Source organism: Azolla caroliniana, unplaced genomic scaffold (assembly GCF_043228905.1).
Source record: "Azolla caroliniana isolate FFs.n. ecotype wild unplaced genomic scaffold, voAzoCaro1.0.p SCAF_15, whole genome shotgun sequence".
Classification (NCBI taxonomy): Eukaryota; Viridiplantae; Streptophyta; class Polypodiopsida; order Salviniales; family Salviniaceae; genus Azolla; species Azolla caroliniana.
Window position 1 is genome coordinate 3,089,649 of NW_028230450.1, and position 16,667 is coordinate 3,106,315.

At 37.0% G+C, this 16,667-nt stretch overlaps 2 protein-coding genes across 2 annotated transcripts; one reads left to right on the forward strand and one right to left on the reverse strand.

Moving 5' to 3' along the window:
* The first annotated feature begins 1,294 nt into the window (after window positions 1–1,294).
* LOC147854356 (calcium-dependent mitochondrial ATP-magnesium/phosphate carrier protein 2-like) lies at window positions 1,295–8,618 on the forward strand. Its single transcript, XM_087331218.1, has 7 exons — window positions 1,295–2,870; window positions 6,176–6,593; window positions 6,682–6,826; window positions 7,236–7,354; window positions 7,428–7,506; window positions 7,589–7,822; window positions 8,040–8,618. The coding sequence occupies exons 1-7, from the start codon at window positions 1,766–1,768 to the stop codon at window positions 8,340–8,342; spliced, it is 2,403 nt and encodes an 800-aa protein (XP_087187344.1). The 5' UTR covers window positions 1,295–1,765; the 3' UTR covers window positions 8,343–8,618.
* A 1,652-nt stretch (window positions 8,619–10,270) lies between these two features.
* On the reverse strand, window positions 10,271–13,715 carry LOC147854357 (UDP-glucuronate 4-epimerase 1-like). The gene is made up of 2 exons (XM_087331219.1): window positions 13,609–13,715; window positions 10,271–12,065 (listed from the first exon to the last, which is right to left on the reverse strand). The coding sequence occupies exons 1-2, from the start codon at window positions 13,644–13,646 to the stop codon at window positions 10,772–10,774; spliced, it is 1,332 nt and encodes a 443-aa protein (XP_087187345.1). The 5' UTR covers window positions 13,647–13,715; the 3' UTR covers window positions 10,271–10,771.
* Window positions 13,716–16,667: the final 2,952 nt, after the last annotated feature.

Consider the following 16,667-nt stretch of genomic DNA (forward strand, 5'->3'; position numbering starts at 1 on the left):
CATTGTTGCCCAACCCACCATCAGTAGGTGTGCAAGGGTTCACACTCTTGGACAAACAATCATGACAATGAGGCATAACTCCTTTGGGGAAAGACATGCACTTGGTGAAAGCTCCTAGAGCCAACAAAATCGCACATTGTGTGTTGTTGAATCTTTATAAGGGACATCATTTTGAAGAATAACTAGCTCATACAACAACAATTATGTTGCTACATTAAAAATTGTAATATGAGTATGATCGAACTTTTAGTCGCGTTGATTCCTACGTGAAAGATCATCCAATGTTGTTCTTGGGATTTGCCTATCTTTTGACATATCAAACAACTTTGCATGGGATTAGAATTGTGGTGCCATTCGTAAAGGTTGAAATTGTAATTAGGGAAAAGGCCCGAATTTCCCAAACTTCCAAAGTGTTTATCCGTTGTTTTAAAGAATTACCATCACATCCTATGTGGGTGTAGAATTTCCTGCGATGGACTTGCGAGGTGTGTCTTGTAATTTATGAAAACTTGGGTTCATTATGGTAAGTGCGCAACAAAGTTAGAAGTGCACTCTTGATCCGTCTGTTTTAATGGGTCGAACTTGTCGGGATTTGTTAGAAGCATCTCGGCTTTTTTAATCGATTGTCGGGCAAGCGGAACCAATTGGCCCCAAAAGTCTATATGACCGACAAAAAGAATCGAGCATTATACGAGCGCTTCCAACATCTGGGGGAGGCGGGGCCCACAGCATCTCAAGCGGTCACATCAGTGTTAGTCAGTGATCATGGATGTGTCGAGTGATGAGCTGGTAGACGTGACAAATTGTAGTGGGCACGGGCAGGGGGGTCGGGGGAGATGAATGAAGTGAGGTGAGAGATGAGAGGTGAGACTCATGAGGTGAGATTTTTCTCTCATTTGTGATCCCAATCCAATTGCCTGAGCTTATCCTCAGAAATATAAGTAGCAGACAAACAAACAATATACATGTATGTAGATAGGATAACTAGAACACATATTTTTATATTTATTTTTATATTTATTTATTTATTTATTTATTTATTATTATTATTATTAAGTCAAAAACTAAAATACTGACCTTCTTCCCCTGCCTCTACCTCTGCTCTGCGCTGCAGCCATGGCGAGCTTCCATTCTCCACCTCCTCCTGCTTTGTCCACCCCTCCAGGTACGCTTTCTTATACCTCTGGTAATCTCTCTGAACGCTTTTCCTGCCTCCCATCTCTCACTGTTGCCTTGCTTCTTCTGCCTTTATTCAACACAGTTTAGGGTTCCCCTGTAGAATCTAAGGCCTTTTCTAAAGATCAACAAGAAAAGAAGGTTCCAAGAACGCCTCGTAATGTGTGGCATTATGAGATGATAATAACGGTCTTGCCAAACGTTTCTAGCATGTGGTACAAGGTCAGTGTGCATGTATATTCTTGATATGGGGCAAGATCAGTGTGCATGTATATTGTTGAGGATATCAAGATGATGGTACAGATAAAGCTTCATGGAAATGGTGCAAAATTTATCAAAATGGAATGTATATTTCTAGTGGTGTTTACAGATTAAGTCTCAGAAGCTACGATTATTCTTTATCATCATACAGAGATACCTTGTTGAAAATTTTGATCATTAAGTATCTGATCGACCACATATATCTTGAAAGCTATCAGAACACAACTTCAACGGGGATTCAGCATTATCATGCTTTTGAAAGCATATCATCTATAAGAGAGAGAGAGAGAGAGAGAGAGAGAGAGAGAGAGAGAGAGAGAGAGAGAGCATGGGCTACCTGCCTTCAGAAAGAGAAAATGGTCACCGTTTCTCCAAAGAGGCACCTTTGGAGACGCTGATGTCCTCATTGCAATCAGCAAAGGATTTCATCATTCCGATGGTTTCCTCTTCATTGGTGAGCACAATGGGAAACTGTAATTTGATTTTCAGGATGCCATCAACAGGTTCTGCTATAATATCAGGTGAAAATAGTGATATATTTGAAGGATCAACTCAAGGGGAGAATGTACAACCCAAAGCTAAAGAAAACAGAGCTTTACAAATGGATAAGACTTCAAGTAAACTAGGACAACACCAGCAGCATTGCTTATCAGATTGCTTTGAGTGTCTTTCAAGTCTATGGTCTCATGATGAATTGATTCATGCTAATAGTTTTCATAACTGTTCTGACAGCGAAAAAATCCATAAAGCCTTTACTTATCAAGAAGGATCAGAAAAACAATTATCTGGCCTTTCAGTGCAGGGTTTGTCCACCTCTGTCCCAGCATTTTACTGCGTTATGAAACCTAACCATAGTGTTCAGAATATCAGGAATTCCTTCCGTGTTCCAAATACCGAAGATTGTTGTGTATCACAAAAGCCCACACCATCTATATTTCAGACAATGATGGAACATTGCATTTTCGCAAGCTCAACGTTTTCGAAACACGTTGGACAGGTCATACCTTGGAATGAAAACATAGTATATAGTATCAACGACTCAAAGAATAGGATGATGGGATATTTGAGCAACACCATTTCCATCAGTGTGATGATTGACCGCAATCAAATTCTTGGAAAACTACATGAGCAAGTAAAATATCATAAGTCCTTAGGATTTGCAAGGGTTGGTGGGGATCCTAACACCAGTATACCACCTACAACCACTGGTACAGAGAGATCTTTGGAACCAGAGGAATCTGGCAATACCACTCCTGGAGGTGTTTTCAAGATGCCAATACCAAATATTGAAAGGCTCCGCTCCACCTTGTCCACAGTTTCTTTGTCAGAACTTATCGAATTTGTTCCACAATTGGGAAAAACGTCTCAAGACTTCCCAGATAAAAAGAAGCTTTTCTCAGTGCAAGATTTCTTCCGATATACAGAAGCAGAAGGTGAGTGGATGACCTTGAAAATATTAAATACAAATTTCTTCAAATGTTTGGTAGTTTTGCCTAAATTTTGCTTCATTATGGATGCACATGTAGAGTGATATCCTCTTTGGTTGACTAATTGTGTAACTTTAAGTCTTTTGCCATCTTTTATTGCTTGACACTTGCTATAAGCTCGTCTAATAACAAAATGAAATTATCAATCAATATGCTGATAATATGGGTTTGGATATTCCTCAACTTCTCATGGTTTTGCATAAGTCCAGACAACTCTAACATAAGGACAGATAATGGAAATAAACTTCAAAACATCTCCAGATGGTCTTATGTAATATGTATGCAATATTTTGATAGCTCTATATCATTTCTGAGATCTCATGTAGATGGATGGAGAACCTAATCTGAGTTTCTGTGTACGAAGTAATTGTCACACTTTTGCCCTGTCTAAAATGCAATGTTTTCTGGAGTGCCATCTCAGTCTAAGCCAACTATAACTAGGCATTATACATCACCTAAAATCTATCAGCAATGTCTTGACAGTTAATCTCCTACCCTTCTTAGATTTCTTGGGCGTTTGGCGAAGTTAGTATATCTATAGACTAACGTGGCTAGGCTGCTCTCAATGATTAGATTCACTAAAAGGTTCCTAACTAAGGGCTTTGAACCATTCATATATTTGATGTATTCACAATATAATGGGAGGTTGAGAAAGTACGTTTAAGAGACAAATGCAATCTGAACACCACAATAAGAGTCCTCTCGATATAGACTCTTAAAAGTCTGGTATGGCCTCATCAATATTGACAAATGAGAATTCAATGCTCCAGTGGCTAATTTATTGATGCCTTGAACAACAGTAGGTTGAACTGTTTTGTATCTCCCTTGATTATTTCCATTTAGAGATGTTTAATATAAAAGAGAAGGCTTGTCCCCAAAAGTTACAATTTACAATGATGATCTAAATGTGGTCATAGTTGCAGCACCTTACAATGATGCACGTATATTTGAACTCAAGTTACAATCGATCATGATGAACTGGTGATATATTCTTTCCCTGTCTGCTTAATTCTCAACTCTGGCATTCCTTCAGTCATGGTTGTTCTGACAACCTTTTGGCAGCAATGTCAATGAAGCTCACTCATGGTCATTGACAACAGTTGGACTTTTTGTCTGATAACTGCACCTTCTTGTCCAGCTGAATAGATCTTGGTGCTGATCCTAGTTGATAGTGGCACTGCAGAGGCGGCAGCAGCGATGATCTTACATAAACTTATCGTCTGGTCTCCCATACACTTGTCACTAGTCTTTGCTATGTAAGGGCATGTTCCTTGTTCTATATAATGGACTGCCTTATTGCAGTTTCTATGTAAGCTTTCTTTGTTGGACTTTGGATAGGGAGTTTGGAACATTTCCTTACCTTCTGTACTTGTTGAAATCTTAGACTCGTAAGATGATGGTGGCTTTGCCTTGGCTGTTACCAATTGATGACTGGCTGAATAAAATATTCATGAATCTGAAGTGAAATGCATGTTTATGACTTCGAGGAAGCGTTCAACTATAGCTCGCACACGGGTCATTGAAGGGAGCACAAAGTGGCCCGAAAACACTGCACCGACAACGACGTGCCATTGTCATCGATAGTAATCGTGGTCTTCGCGGTTCACTTGATTCACCTTCACTAGAAGCTCAAGCCAAGCCCATTGTTCTTCTTGCTTAAGCTTTTAATCTTTGCAAAGGCCACTGTAGTCGTGGCATTATTCACCACCCCTCCTTCGTTCGCCTCCCGAGTGTTCGCCTCGTTCTTTGAGCTCTAATTGTATAAAAGGAGAATCTCACAAGGAGATCTAGAAGACATTTTGTAAAGATCACCTCAGTAACATTTTGCACTTAAGCGTTCATATCATAAATAAATATGCTAATACAAAGAGACGATTGCCATATCATAGTGAAATAAGGATGTGATGTATCAAAAATAAATCATACGCTTGATAGTAATTATTCATGTATTTCACTTTATGGGACCTTAAATGACAACTCCTATCCAGGTTAGATAGGTGAATTGGAAGGTGGCCACTCATCTATTGAAGAGCACACTTATACTGAATGATTCATGGAATATTAGAAATCTATGAATAAGCGAACTTTATAATGGAGTTTCTCACTTCGAAACAGCTTCCTATGGAAGCGAGAGGAGTCAACATTCTTGATATTTAGTATCTTGATTAAAATTTTCTTGAGGGAATATTTATGAGAAACTTGGTATAACGCCATTAAGGTTATCACACTGAAGTATGAGGAGTAAAGTTTGAGTAAAATACTCAAATTTATAAAGAGATTGCCAATTTATAGCTATCAATTGCGATAAAAAGTCCAGGATGTGGAAAATAATCACTGCCCAGGAAAATAAAGAAAACTATATCTATGGCTTAGAAAAATATGTGCATTAGCTGAAGAGTCATTATTGAAGTTGAGCATCTTGATTTTTAGCACGGAACTCAAGATTTCTTAAAAAGGAGAGTCAAGCTTCAACAGGGCATTGCCCTGTTTATCAAAAGGATGATGCCCTGTCGAATCTAGTTCCAGTGCATTTGGAAGCTGCAAAAGGAGAGTGTGCAATAGTTTTTGAGGAAGATTGGACTCTATTGAAATACAGATCTGGTATGTATGAAGGGAGAAGAATAAAACTGCACGTGTGCTGGTTGCTCAGGCTGTATCACATGGTGGCTAAGGCATATGTGCGTAGGGGCCAATTGAGTTCAAGATAAGATGAATATATCATGAGGGTGAAGAGGAGAAGCAAATTGTGGGTAGCAGGTCCACGGTGTGCCCAAGGAGGAAGCAATAGACAAGTGTGCTATTGGTTCTCATATAATTATATATTATTCAGAAGTTGTGTCTTTAATTCCTTAAATAACGATAAGAAATGTTTTGAAATTTTAGAATCTCATTCGCACATCTGCAAATCTGATTTGTGTCACTTCCTCTGTAGGTCTTCAGTGTCTAGAATATTTTGGGCGTTAAGTAAAATCAGGCATGTATATATAAAGAGCTAATTATAGTAGACGTTTGAATTGGTCTTATTCTTGTTTAGTGTGAGGGTTATTAATGAACATGCGGCTCATGTTTTCATTATGAACTTTCAATTTTTACTCTAAGGAGTGCCAAAGTTAATACATATGAAGGTAATGAAAATAAGGCCTGGGATAAATGCACACGTCCATGTGAACTGAATGTAGTAGGATGCTATTTTGAGGAAATATGTTTCTTTTCATCTCCAGAAATTTCTCATGTATGATATATCTTCATAGGTAGGCGATTCTTTGAGGAGCTTGACAGAGATAATGATGGACAAGTGACTCTTGAAGATCTTGAAGTGGTTATGCGAAAAAGACGACTTCCCCAGCAATATGCGCGTGAGTTCCTGCGCCGGACAAGAAAACATCTCTTTGCAAAATCGTTTGGTTGGAAAGAGTTCCATTCCCTTATGGAGCAGAAAGAACCAATGCTGCTGCGTTCTTATAATTCATTGAGTCTGAGTAAGTCTGGTACACTACAGAAGAATCAAGTATTACTATCACTACGCAATGCTGGGCTTCCTGCTACAGAAGAAAATGCAGAAGCAATGATGCGATGTCTTGATCCGGATGCACGTGGCTGTATTGCATATGGGCAGTTTCGAAATTTTATGCTTCTTTTACCACCAGAGAGACTTGGAGATGATCCAAGGTGAATCTAACTTCATGTGTTCATGTTAATTTTCTCAGGTCGCATCTAGTAAGTTGCAAGTGAAGTAAAACATGGCTGTTTCATGCAGGATGGTATGGTTTGAAGCTGCTACAGTCTTTCCTATGGCGCCTCCTGTAGCGGTACCAGCAGAGAATGTGCTCAAATCAGCTCTGGCAGGAGGATTAGCCTGTGCTCTTTCTACATCCTTAATGCATCCAATTGATACAATGAAGGCATGCTATAAATTTTGTACCCTCTTTGATGGGTATTGATACATATTTTTAAATGTAAGATTTGTCTTCTGTGATACTCTGGAAAGAAAGCTGTAAGACATCACAAAGCTTGAAGGGTCGATTTGATCAGGGAATATTTGGACAGATCGTTGAGACCCCATTCTCTGTCTGCTAGGGCTGAGTGAATCATCGTCTAAGATTAATATTGTCATAGGATTAGGGGATCATCATAGTGTTAGGGAATGCATGTAAATTGCCGTCTTGTGCTGTGCATAATTTATTATTATGGATTGTATTTTTTCTGCTTAAGATGTAATGAGTAAGGAATTTAATCCCTCTCTATTTAGACATAAATGAAATGAAAACTTTTAATGATTGTTTTTGGACTATGTGATTGTATATTTTGCAGACAAGAGTTCAAGCATCATCAACCTTGTCATTTGCGGAGCTCATTTCAAAGCTGCCTGAGATTGGTATTAGAGGTCTTTACAGGGGCTCACTTCCTGCTATTTGGGGACAATTCTCAAGGTGTGCTGGAATAATTATTTCTTTTTCAATCATTGCATATAAAGCTACATCCATTTAAGTGTTTGTTGTGCAGCCATGGTTTACGAACAGGTATTTTTGAGGCCAGCAAACTGTTGCTGACAAATCTAGCACCTGATCTTCCTGAGCTACAGGTATTGTAACTATCTATTGCTACAACAGAATGAGAAATATGCTTCTAATTATTCTCACTGCTCTGCTATTATGTTTGTTTAGGTGCAATCATTGTCATCTTTCTGCAGTACAATACTTGGAACCGCTGTGCGAATTCCATGTGAAGTTTTGAAGCAGAGGTTGCAGGCTGGTTTATTTGACAATGTAGGGGATGCTCTTATTGGCACATGGAAACAAGATGGACCACAAGGTTTCTTTCGTGGGACTGGGGCTACGCTTTGCCGTGAGGTGCCATTCTATGTTGCGGGCATGGCAATTTATGAGGAAGCAAAAAAGGTAATTGTTATTACATGTAACAATATGTTGATGAATTGCCTCATGACCTCATGGTCATTTACATTCAATATGTTGATGAATTACCTCACGACCTCATGGTCATTTACATTCAATATGTTGATGAATTACCTCACGACCTCATGGTCATTTACATCAATATGTTAATGAATAACGTTATGCCATGAATCATGACATGCCATGTGCCCTTCATCCACAGGCGATGCAGCGGATATTAAAGCGTGAATTGTTTCCATGGGAAACCATTGCTGTTGGAGCTATATCAGGAGGGCTAGCGGCAGTTTGTACAACTCCGTTTGATGTGATGAAAACTAGAACAATGACAGCAACACCAGGTACATCAACAAAAATGAGCCAGATAGCTCTAACCATCATTCAAGAACAGGGTTTGCTGGGTTTATTCAAAGGAGCTGTTCCGCGCTTCTTCTGGATTGCACCTCTGGGAGCCATGAATTTTGCTGGCTACGAATTGGCAAAGAGAGCCATGGAAAATGATGAATGAATAGTCTAGAATAAACAGGCAAACAAAAGAAAGTTTGTCGTATTATAAATGTTTTCAGTTTTGGACAAGCTGCACTCTATTGGTATAATGGAAGCCACATTCGGCAAGAAGATGTGATGAAGCATCTACTTTTTTCTCAATGCTGTTTCATCTACAAGTTGTAGTTTTCATCTTCTTTTGATCCTTCTAGGGTCCTGAACCCTCTGTTGGCAGTGTAATGTGGCACTAAAGTGATCACATGGGAACTCAGATTTTCAATGCATAGAAATTAACTTCTGTGAGCTTTTAGGTTATTATGTTTGGTGCTTCGGACTTTGCAAAGTGTTCCTAGAACGAGAGCCTTGGTGAGCAGCTCACATTAGATTTCTCTAAATTTATTTTGGATTTGCAAATAAACAGTTGTATGTGGTCGAACAAGATTGATTGGAATCCCATTGAACATGGACTAAGTTACATATTGGAATGGCCCATCACGAGATACTTCACATGCTTTCATGGGGAACTAATTGAGATTTCAAATAAGATGTTAAATGTGGTATGTGGTGAATACACGATTGGTAGAAATTATATGTCATGTCCAATGCAGGTACAAATTCAGAATATTGACTATGTATAACAAATGAAACGGGGCAATTTTAATCCTTCGTTAGGGATATAGCATCCATTTCCTACTTTCTGTTGGTAGAGACTACCAATATGAAGCTGCTATACAATCGACCATGTCTCAGAAATGTACATGGAAGCTTCATAGAGAGAGTCATTGAAATTTGTCTTAATTTATTGAAGGAATTTATGGGGCCAAAGTTGATTATTAATGATTAAGAGGTGACATATACATGAGTTGATTTTTATAATGTTATTAGAGGTGTTATGAAAGAGGATATTTCTAAGAAGTTGGATGCTAATCTTCGAGAATAAGAGGTCCAAATGGGAAAGGTCATGGTTGGGATGACATAACAAATGAGGTATTTCAGAAAAATGCATAGATTCTTGGAAGGCCATTTATTCATATGTTTCATTAGTGTTGGGATTCAGGTTTCATGGCAAGTTGGAAGGTGGACCTAATTAAATTATAACCGAATGTACCATCCATCTCTTGAGGCCTTTCATCAATGGAGACCAATTTAATTGATCAGGGTGTTTGTGAAGACATTATCAAACTGACTTTAAGAAAGTTTTGCCATAATTTATTCATCAAGCTCAATATGGTTTTATTTTTTTTCAAATGGCAACATATTATGATCGGCATACAAACCAAGAGTGGTTATGGTGCAATTGGATTTGGAGAAGGCATATGATCATGTCAATTCATCTCTTGAGGCCTTTCATCAAATGAGACCAATTTAATCGATCGGGGTGTTTGTGAAGACAATATCAAACTGACTTAACCCATAATTTATTCAGCAAGCTCAATCTGGTTTTATTTGTTTGTTCAAATGACAACATATTATGATTGGCATACAAACCAAGAGTGGTTATGGTGCAATTGGAATTGGCAAAGGCATATGATCATGTCAATTTGTCCTTTATCTCAAGAGTGATGCATAGTATGGGTATTGGATCTCACATGTTTGACTCATATTTCTATTTGGGCAAAATCCTTAACAGCGTGACCACACCATAAATTCCGCTCACTAATTAGTGCAACAAGGATGTCCTCCCAGTCCTTTGTTATTAATCATCGTGGTGGAATTTTTGAATTGGTGGTGATTCAAATTTTTGAAAATATGGAATTCTCCCACAAATGTACTAATAGAGATAAAACCATCAATACTCTTTTTCGTGCGTGGCTTTAATTCACACGCCTTACTAGTTAATCTATTACACCAGAGCTCATCTTAGAACATTATCTGCCCACAATGTCAAACAAACTACAGTAATAGAATTAAGTATTAGAACACTCATTTTCCAGAACTATACAGGGCATGGCCTCAAATTAAGGATAAATCATATAAATCAAAACAAATGTTCTAAGTGTCCAAAAAAATGGGAGACAGCTAGACGGTTCAAATACCTTTGACCTGCCTGCCAAACAAAGAAAGAAACCACCTTTGATCAGGAATTGTGCTCTTGCGTCTTCGGCTATTCAAAGCACGAAGCTCCTGGAAAGAACCAGTGTTTCATTAATATACATTACACAAACACTTGCCTAAGCTTTACTGAAAGCCCAACAGAGAAATGTATGCTTTTAGTTCCTTCTTACAACCTCCATGAAGTATGCATAGCAAGTAAAACTTCCTTTCAGACAAGCTTGCTATTCCCATTCAAATTCAACATGTAGACGTCATGAGAATGGGCATCTTCACCATTTGTACTGCCTACTCAAAATTTACCCAAAGCATGCATATCTTTGATGTGGGCCATTGGCCGAACCAAGCTTAAGAATCTTTCATCTTTTATCTATATATCACGTGGTCTGCCCTTTGTGATTATGCATAGTAGTTCAGGTACCACTTAACAAACTTCTTCAACCCACTTTGCAAGTCTGTTGTCGGTTTGTATCCAAGCTCCAAATGTGCAAGAGTAACATTGGCATGTGTGAATGGAACATCTCCGTTGCCCGGCATTGCCACCATATTCTTTTTTGCCTTGACCTTTAACAACCTTTCTAATATGTTCACAAGATTGAGCACAGTCACAGGCGAAGTGTTACCCAAGTTGAAGATTCTATACTGCGCTGATCCCTTCTTCTTGCCTCCACTACCTGTGCTTTTCTTCGCAGTATCGAGAGAAGCCACACAACCTCTCACAATATCATCAATGTATGTAAAATCGCGTGCCAGATCCGCCTCATTCAGTCCCTTATACACAGTTATTGGCTTACCCTGCAATATATCCCTCGTGAAAGAGAAGTATGCCATATCAGGGCGACCCCATGGACCATAAACAGTGAAGAACCTCAAGCCAGTTATAGAAAGCCCATAGATGTGATTATAGGTGTGTGTTATTTCCTCACCTGCCTTCTTTGTCGCTGCATACAAGCTAGCTGGTCTATCTGTTCTATCAAACTCTGAAAAAGGAACCTTTGTATTGAGCCCATACACAGAACTTGATGATGCCCATATAACCGCCGGCTGTGGATCAGCGGATTTGCAAGCTTCTAAAAGAGTAACCAACCCTGCAATGTTGCTGTGTACATAGGAAGAAGGGTTCTCCATGGCATATCGGACACCAGCTTGTGCAGCTAGATGCATCACATGGGTAAAATGTACAATGTCAAAAAGCTTCTTTAGTAGGGCAGCGTCATTGATGTCGGCTTCAATAACAAAGATACCGTGACTCTCCACAAGAGCCCTTCTTGCCCTCTTGAGGGAAGGATCATAGTAACTGTTAAAATTATCTAGGCCAATAACCCCATCACCTCGTTTCTTCAAGGCGAGAGACACATGCATCCCAATGAATCCAGCTGCCCCGGTCACAAGCACAATGTTGCCATCAGTTCTCTTTGGCCGAGATGAATGTCTGACTTGTTTTTCCCATTGTGGCACTTCCCATGAAGATAGCTTCAAGGAAATTGTGTTGCTGTTATCACCATCTGAGAGATTATCCAACACAAGCACAACCAATATAAGCACGAGGCTAAAAAGTCCAATTAGCCAAGGGAATGGATTGGACATAGCTGGCTGCCAACGATATAAAGACAGTCTTCCAAAATAATTGCTTCTCTCGATCTTGTCCTTCCCTGGAGTGGATGGGAAGTTGTCCAGTACCAAAGGAGGCATGCTGTCAAAATTAATAATAAGATACCAATGAATTTCCTTTAGAAAACACCAAGTGATTTATCTGTAATCACCCAGACAAGAGATAAGTAGATACATATGGTTAATACACATATGCATGGTGTATATACATTCACATACACACGTATATGCAGGTAAATGTTTTACCAACAGCTAAATGACTTGCCAGTGTCAGATATATCACATGCAATGCATGCAATGTGTGTGATGTATGTACTTAATCACACAGACATGCATATATAAATTCATACTGCTGACACATACATACATACATACATACATACATACATACATACATACAACATATATATTATGGTACACACATATATTGCATGTTTATCCGCAGATAAATCGCTTGGTGGTGAAGGAATGGAACTCGAAGATAAATTGCTTGAGATCATGGATTCAAACAAAATCTCAACATATCTACTTTCCACAACCCAAGGAGCAGTAACAGCAGTGAAAAATATGTGTGAGTGATGTACTACCTACCATACATGCCATTTTCCGGGAAAGTCAAATGACAGTTTAAGGCATTATTCCTTGCTTACACGTCACTATGGTAGAGAGTCAATCTGGAGAAGCAATGAGCAGAGTGAATAAGGAGGAATATAAAATAGGTATTGTATTATCACCCAGATCACATGCATAAACCTCCCCTTCACTTGATGAGGATCTATCTGGTCATATCTATGATGAATTAGATACATATATCAGATTACCAGCATTTCCTTCTTAGGGAATCCTTATAATAAAAACAAACCAATCCCTTATAGACATGGTGAAAAAGAAAGCAATCCCCTCCCCTGGTTCACATCCTCAATTCTAAAATTGTTTCTTTGCTTCAAATATTGCATCGAAAAGAAACTAATTCCTCATATATGTGGTATAAAAGTAAAGAAGCCTTTGTTTACTTCATATTTTCACCTTCCAGGAAACATATTGCTTCATTGGTTAGATCAATGCAAGTCCTCCTATGCATGGAGGTACAATTAAAAAATGCCCTCATTTACATATTTATATATATATATATATATATATGTTGGGAAAAAATCTAACCAATCCTTGATCTCACCTTCTAGAAAAGATGTTTAAGGAATTTTCTCATGTCATATTTCCCTGCACTGTTTGAGCTTCATTACTTCAGGTCACCAATCCATCAAATATAAACAACGTGAAAGAGAAAGCAAACCTTCAATTTCATATCTTCACATTTTAAGCCAAAAGTTGTAGGCATCTTCTTCCACTAGAGTTCAACATTAAGCACAGGAAACATACATACATTCACACACATACATACATACATACCGAAAAACGGATGCAGAGAAAACTACCCAAAAACATCCTCAAGAGGTCAGCGTGTGTGGTGTAATCTCTCTATCTATCTCTCTCTAAAGACAAGAAGAAGATTACCTGTGCTTTCCTGCTGAGTGATGGCAAACAACAAATTTGAGCCAGAGAGAGAGAGAGAGAGATTTCTTTTGACTTACAAAGGAAGCAAAACAAAAGGAGAGAGATATATATACCCTTTTGTAATGCTAAGAAAGGAAGAAGAAAGAGGCATCCCACTCCCACTCCCCTTCTCCTCCACCCTCTTCTTCTCTCTCTTCTCCTTCTTCTTCTTCTGCTTCTTCTTCTTCTTCTTTTCTGCCCTGCCTCCTGCAGCTTCGTGTTCTTATTTTGTCTTCTTTTCCTTTCCTTGTTATCGTGCCCTGCACGATCCTCTCTCTCTCTCTCTCTCTCTCTGATACTCTGTTTCTTCTTCTTCTTCTTCTTCTTCCTCTTCCTCCCGTGTGAAGCGCCCCTAGACACGTGGCGCCACGTCACCGACAGGATGACAGCTGGGCTTCCGTGAAAATGGATCCCCTCCTCCCGCCCCCTTCCCTTTATTCAATTATCTTGCCGTACGTTTTTTTTCCTTTTTAATATTTTATTTATTTATTTATTTATTTATGTGTGTATGTATGTATGTATTTATTTATTTGTTTGTTTGTTTGTTTATTTATTTATTTATTTATGTATGTATGTTAATGTATGTATGTATTTATTTATTTATTTGTTTGTTTGTTTATTTTTTTATTTATTTGTTGGTTTACTTATTTATTTATTTATTTGTTAGTTTAATTCTTTATTTATTTATTTATGTATTTATTTAATTGTTTATTTATTTATGTATTTATTTAATTGTTTGTTTATTTATTTATTTATTTATTTGTTGGTTTAAGTCTTTATTTATTTATTTATTTGTTGGTTTAATTCTTTATTTATTTATTTATTTGTTGGTTTTTTTTATTTTTTTATTTTTTTATTTTTTTATTTTTTTTTTATTTTTTTATTTTTTTATTTTTTTATTTTTTTATTTTTTTATTTTTTTATTTTTTTATTTTTTTATTTTTTTATTTTTTTATTTTTTTATTTTTTTATTTTTTTATTTATTTGTTTGTTTGTTTGTTTATTTATTTATTTATTTATTTATTTATTTATTTATTTATTTGTTTGTTTATTTATCTATTTATTTGTTGGTTGGTTTGTCTTGTTTTGTTTTTTTGCTTTTTTGTTATTTTACTTATTTTTTATTTTATTTTATTAATTTTTAGTGTGTTTATTTATTTTACACATTCGCTTGTTTGCTCTATTTATTCGATAATTGCCTTTTTCATTTATTTGCTTATCTTTTCAGTCCGTTTTAAGAAAAAAATACAAAAACAAATAACATTTGTCTATGTTTTGTTTCTTTTTGCAAAATCCATTTTGTCTTTATTTGGGAGCAAAGATTTATTGTAGGTTTTATTTAGCACACTTTAATTTTATTTATTATTTTTCTTTTTCTTTTGTTATTAGCCTGTTTTCTTTTTGTCTTACATTCTTTCTTCCTTTTATTTTTCTTTGTAATGGTTTTTGGTTGGAACTTGGAAGATATAACCAAAATGAAGAAAAGAGTTAAAAAGGCCTTCCCTTTTTGTTTTTTGTGTTTTGTCACCCAAAGCCTTAATATGCAGTTATTTGGAAACCCATCCTAATCCTCCTCTTCTACTTAAGAAGTCTCATTTTTTGTCCCTCACACAAAATAGCAGCGTCTCGGATCGGTACATTGACCTAAACTCGGATGCCATACAACCGTTTTGAGGGGGCCTATTACTCGAAAGCGGTTTTTATTGAATGGATAGCTCAATGTGAAAAAAAATAAAGTTCCCTTAGACTCGAAATCATGGTATGTCGAAATTTGGTGCAAATCGTAATGCACTTTTTGTCTAGGTTGTTGACATAAGTTCTCTCGCTTATAACTTCATGTGTTATTAGAAGCACATAAAGCGTAATGTTGTACATAACTTACTAGATAATGAACTTACTAGATAATGTATAGTTGCCTAAGTCTAACTCTTGTTGGGAATAAAAAAAGGTCATTTCATGACTTGATTACGTTCTTACATCATTTGAAGATGATTGGCTTTTGGAGCGACTAGATTTCCTCAAAACATAGGGTGCATAAAATTATGCTCAAAATCTTGCAATGTAGTAGTAAACTATACGTACAAATTCACAAAAAAACTTGTCCGACACATGTAACCTCTATCCACAAATCGAGGTTTTGTAAAACAATTGCTAAATTCATATGGGTGCTCAAGTAGCCACATGACAATTTAAAGAATAACAGTTGAAGGCTTTTGTCCCATATTGTAAAGTACAGAATTAATTTTTAGTGCAAGGGTGATGTTAAGCTTTCTAAACCTTAGGTTTGTGGAAGAGGACTTTGGAAAGCAATTTGTCAATAGCCATTGCTAGTTAATTATTATTGTAATGATCTTGAGGTAAACATATGGTTGCTTGTGACAATCAATATAATAAAAGCCCAATAACTATCCATGACCATAAAGTTATAATGCATATACTCAACCACTAATCCTTTTTTAAATCCTAATCGCATGTTACCATACAATATTTTGTTACAAATCAAATTAAGACTTCCTTGTAACAAAAATCATTAGGATGTACCTCCTCTACATGGACTCTCCTAAGCCATATACTTCCTATATGGGGAGTCCCCTAAACCATTTTGTGAAGCCTATCCCATGTGAACTAACTTTTGGAGAAAGATAAGAATGCCTTACAAAATGGGTGCATGAAGAGTATATATGATTTGGGGAAAGCCCTTGGACTTCCCCCATCACTCCATTGTTGCATCGTTGCATGATCTTCATTTATACAACATACGCACATACAAGATCAGGAACCTACGATCGAAAAAAATTTGCATATTGAATTGATAAGAATATGAGAGCCTCAAATCAACACATAAATGATACCACGGAGTCTCATCATTGGACAATTTAGGAGTCTGACAAGGCATATGCCATGAAAAAACTATAAGAAGCTAAAGGCACGCGAACATCGTCACCCAATCATGCATATGCAGTTCGTTGTTCAATCAATATTCAAAACTAAACTCTTGTATGGAACTTCAACTTAGTTGCCTGTTCTTACACAATATAGTATACATACATACATACACACATACACACAAACAAACAACACATACATACATACATACATACATACATACATACATACATACATACATACATAC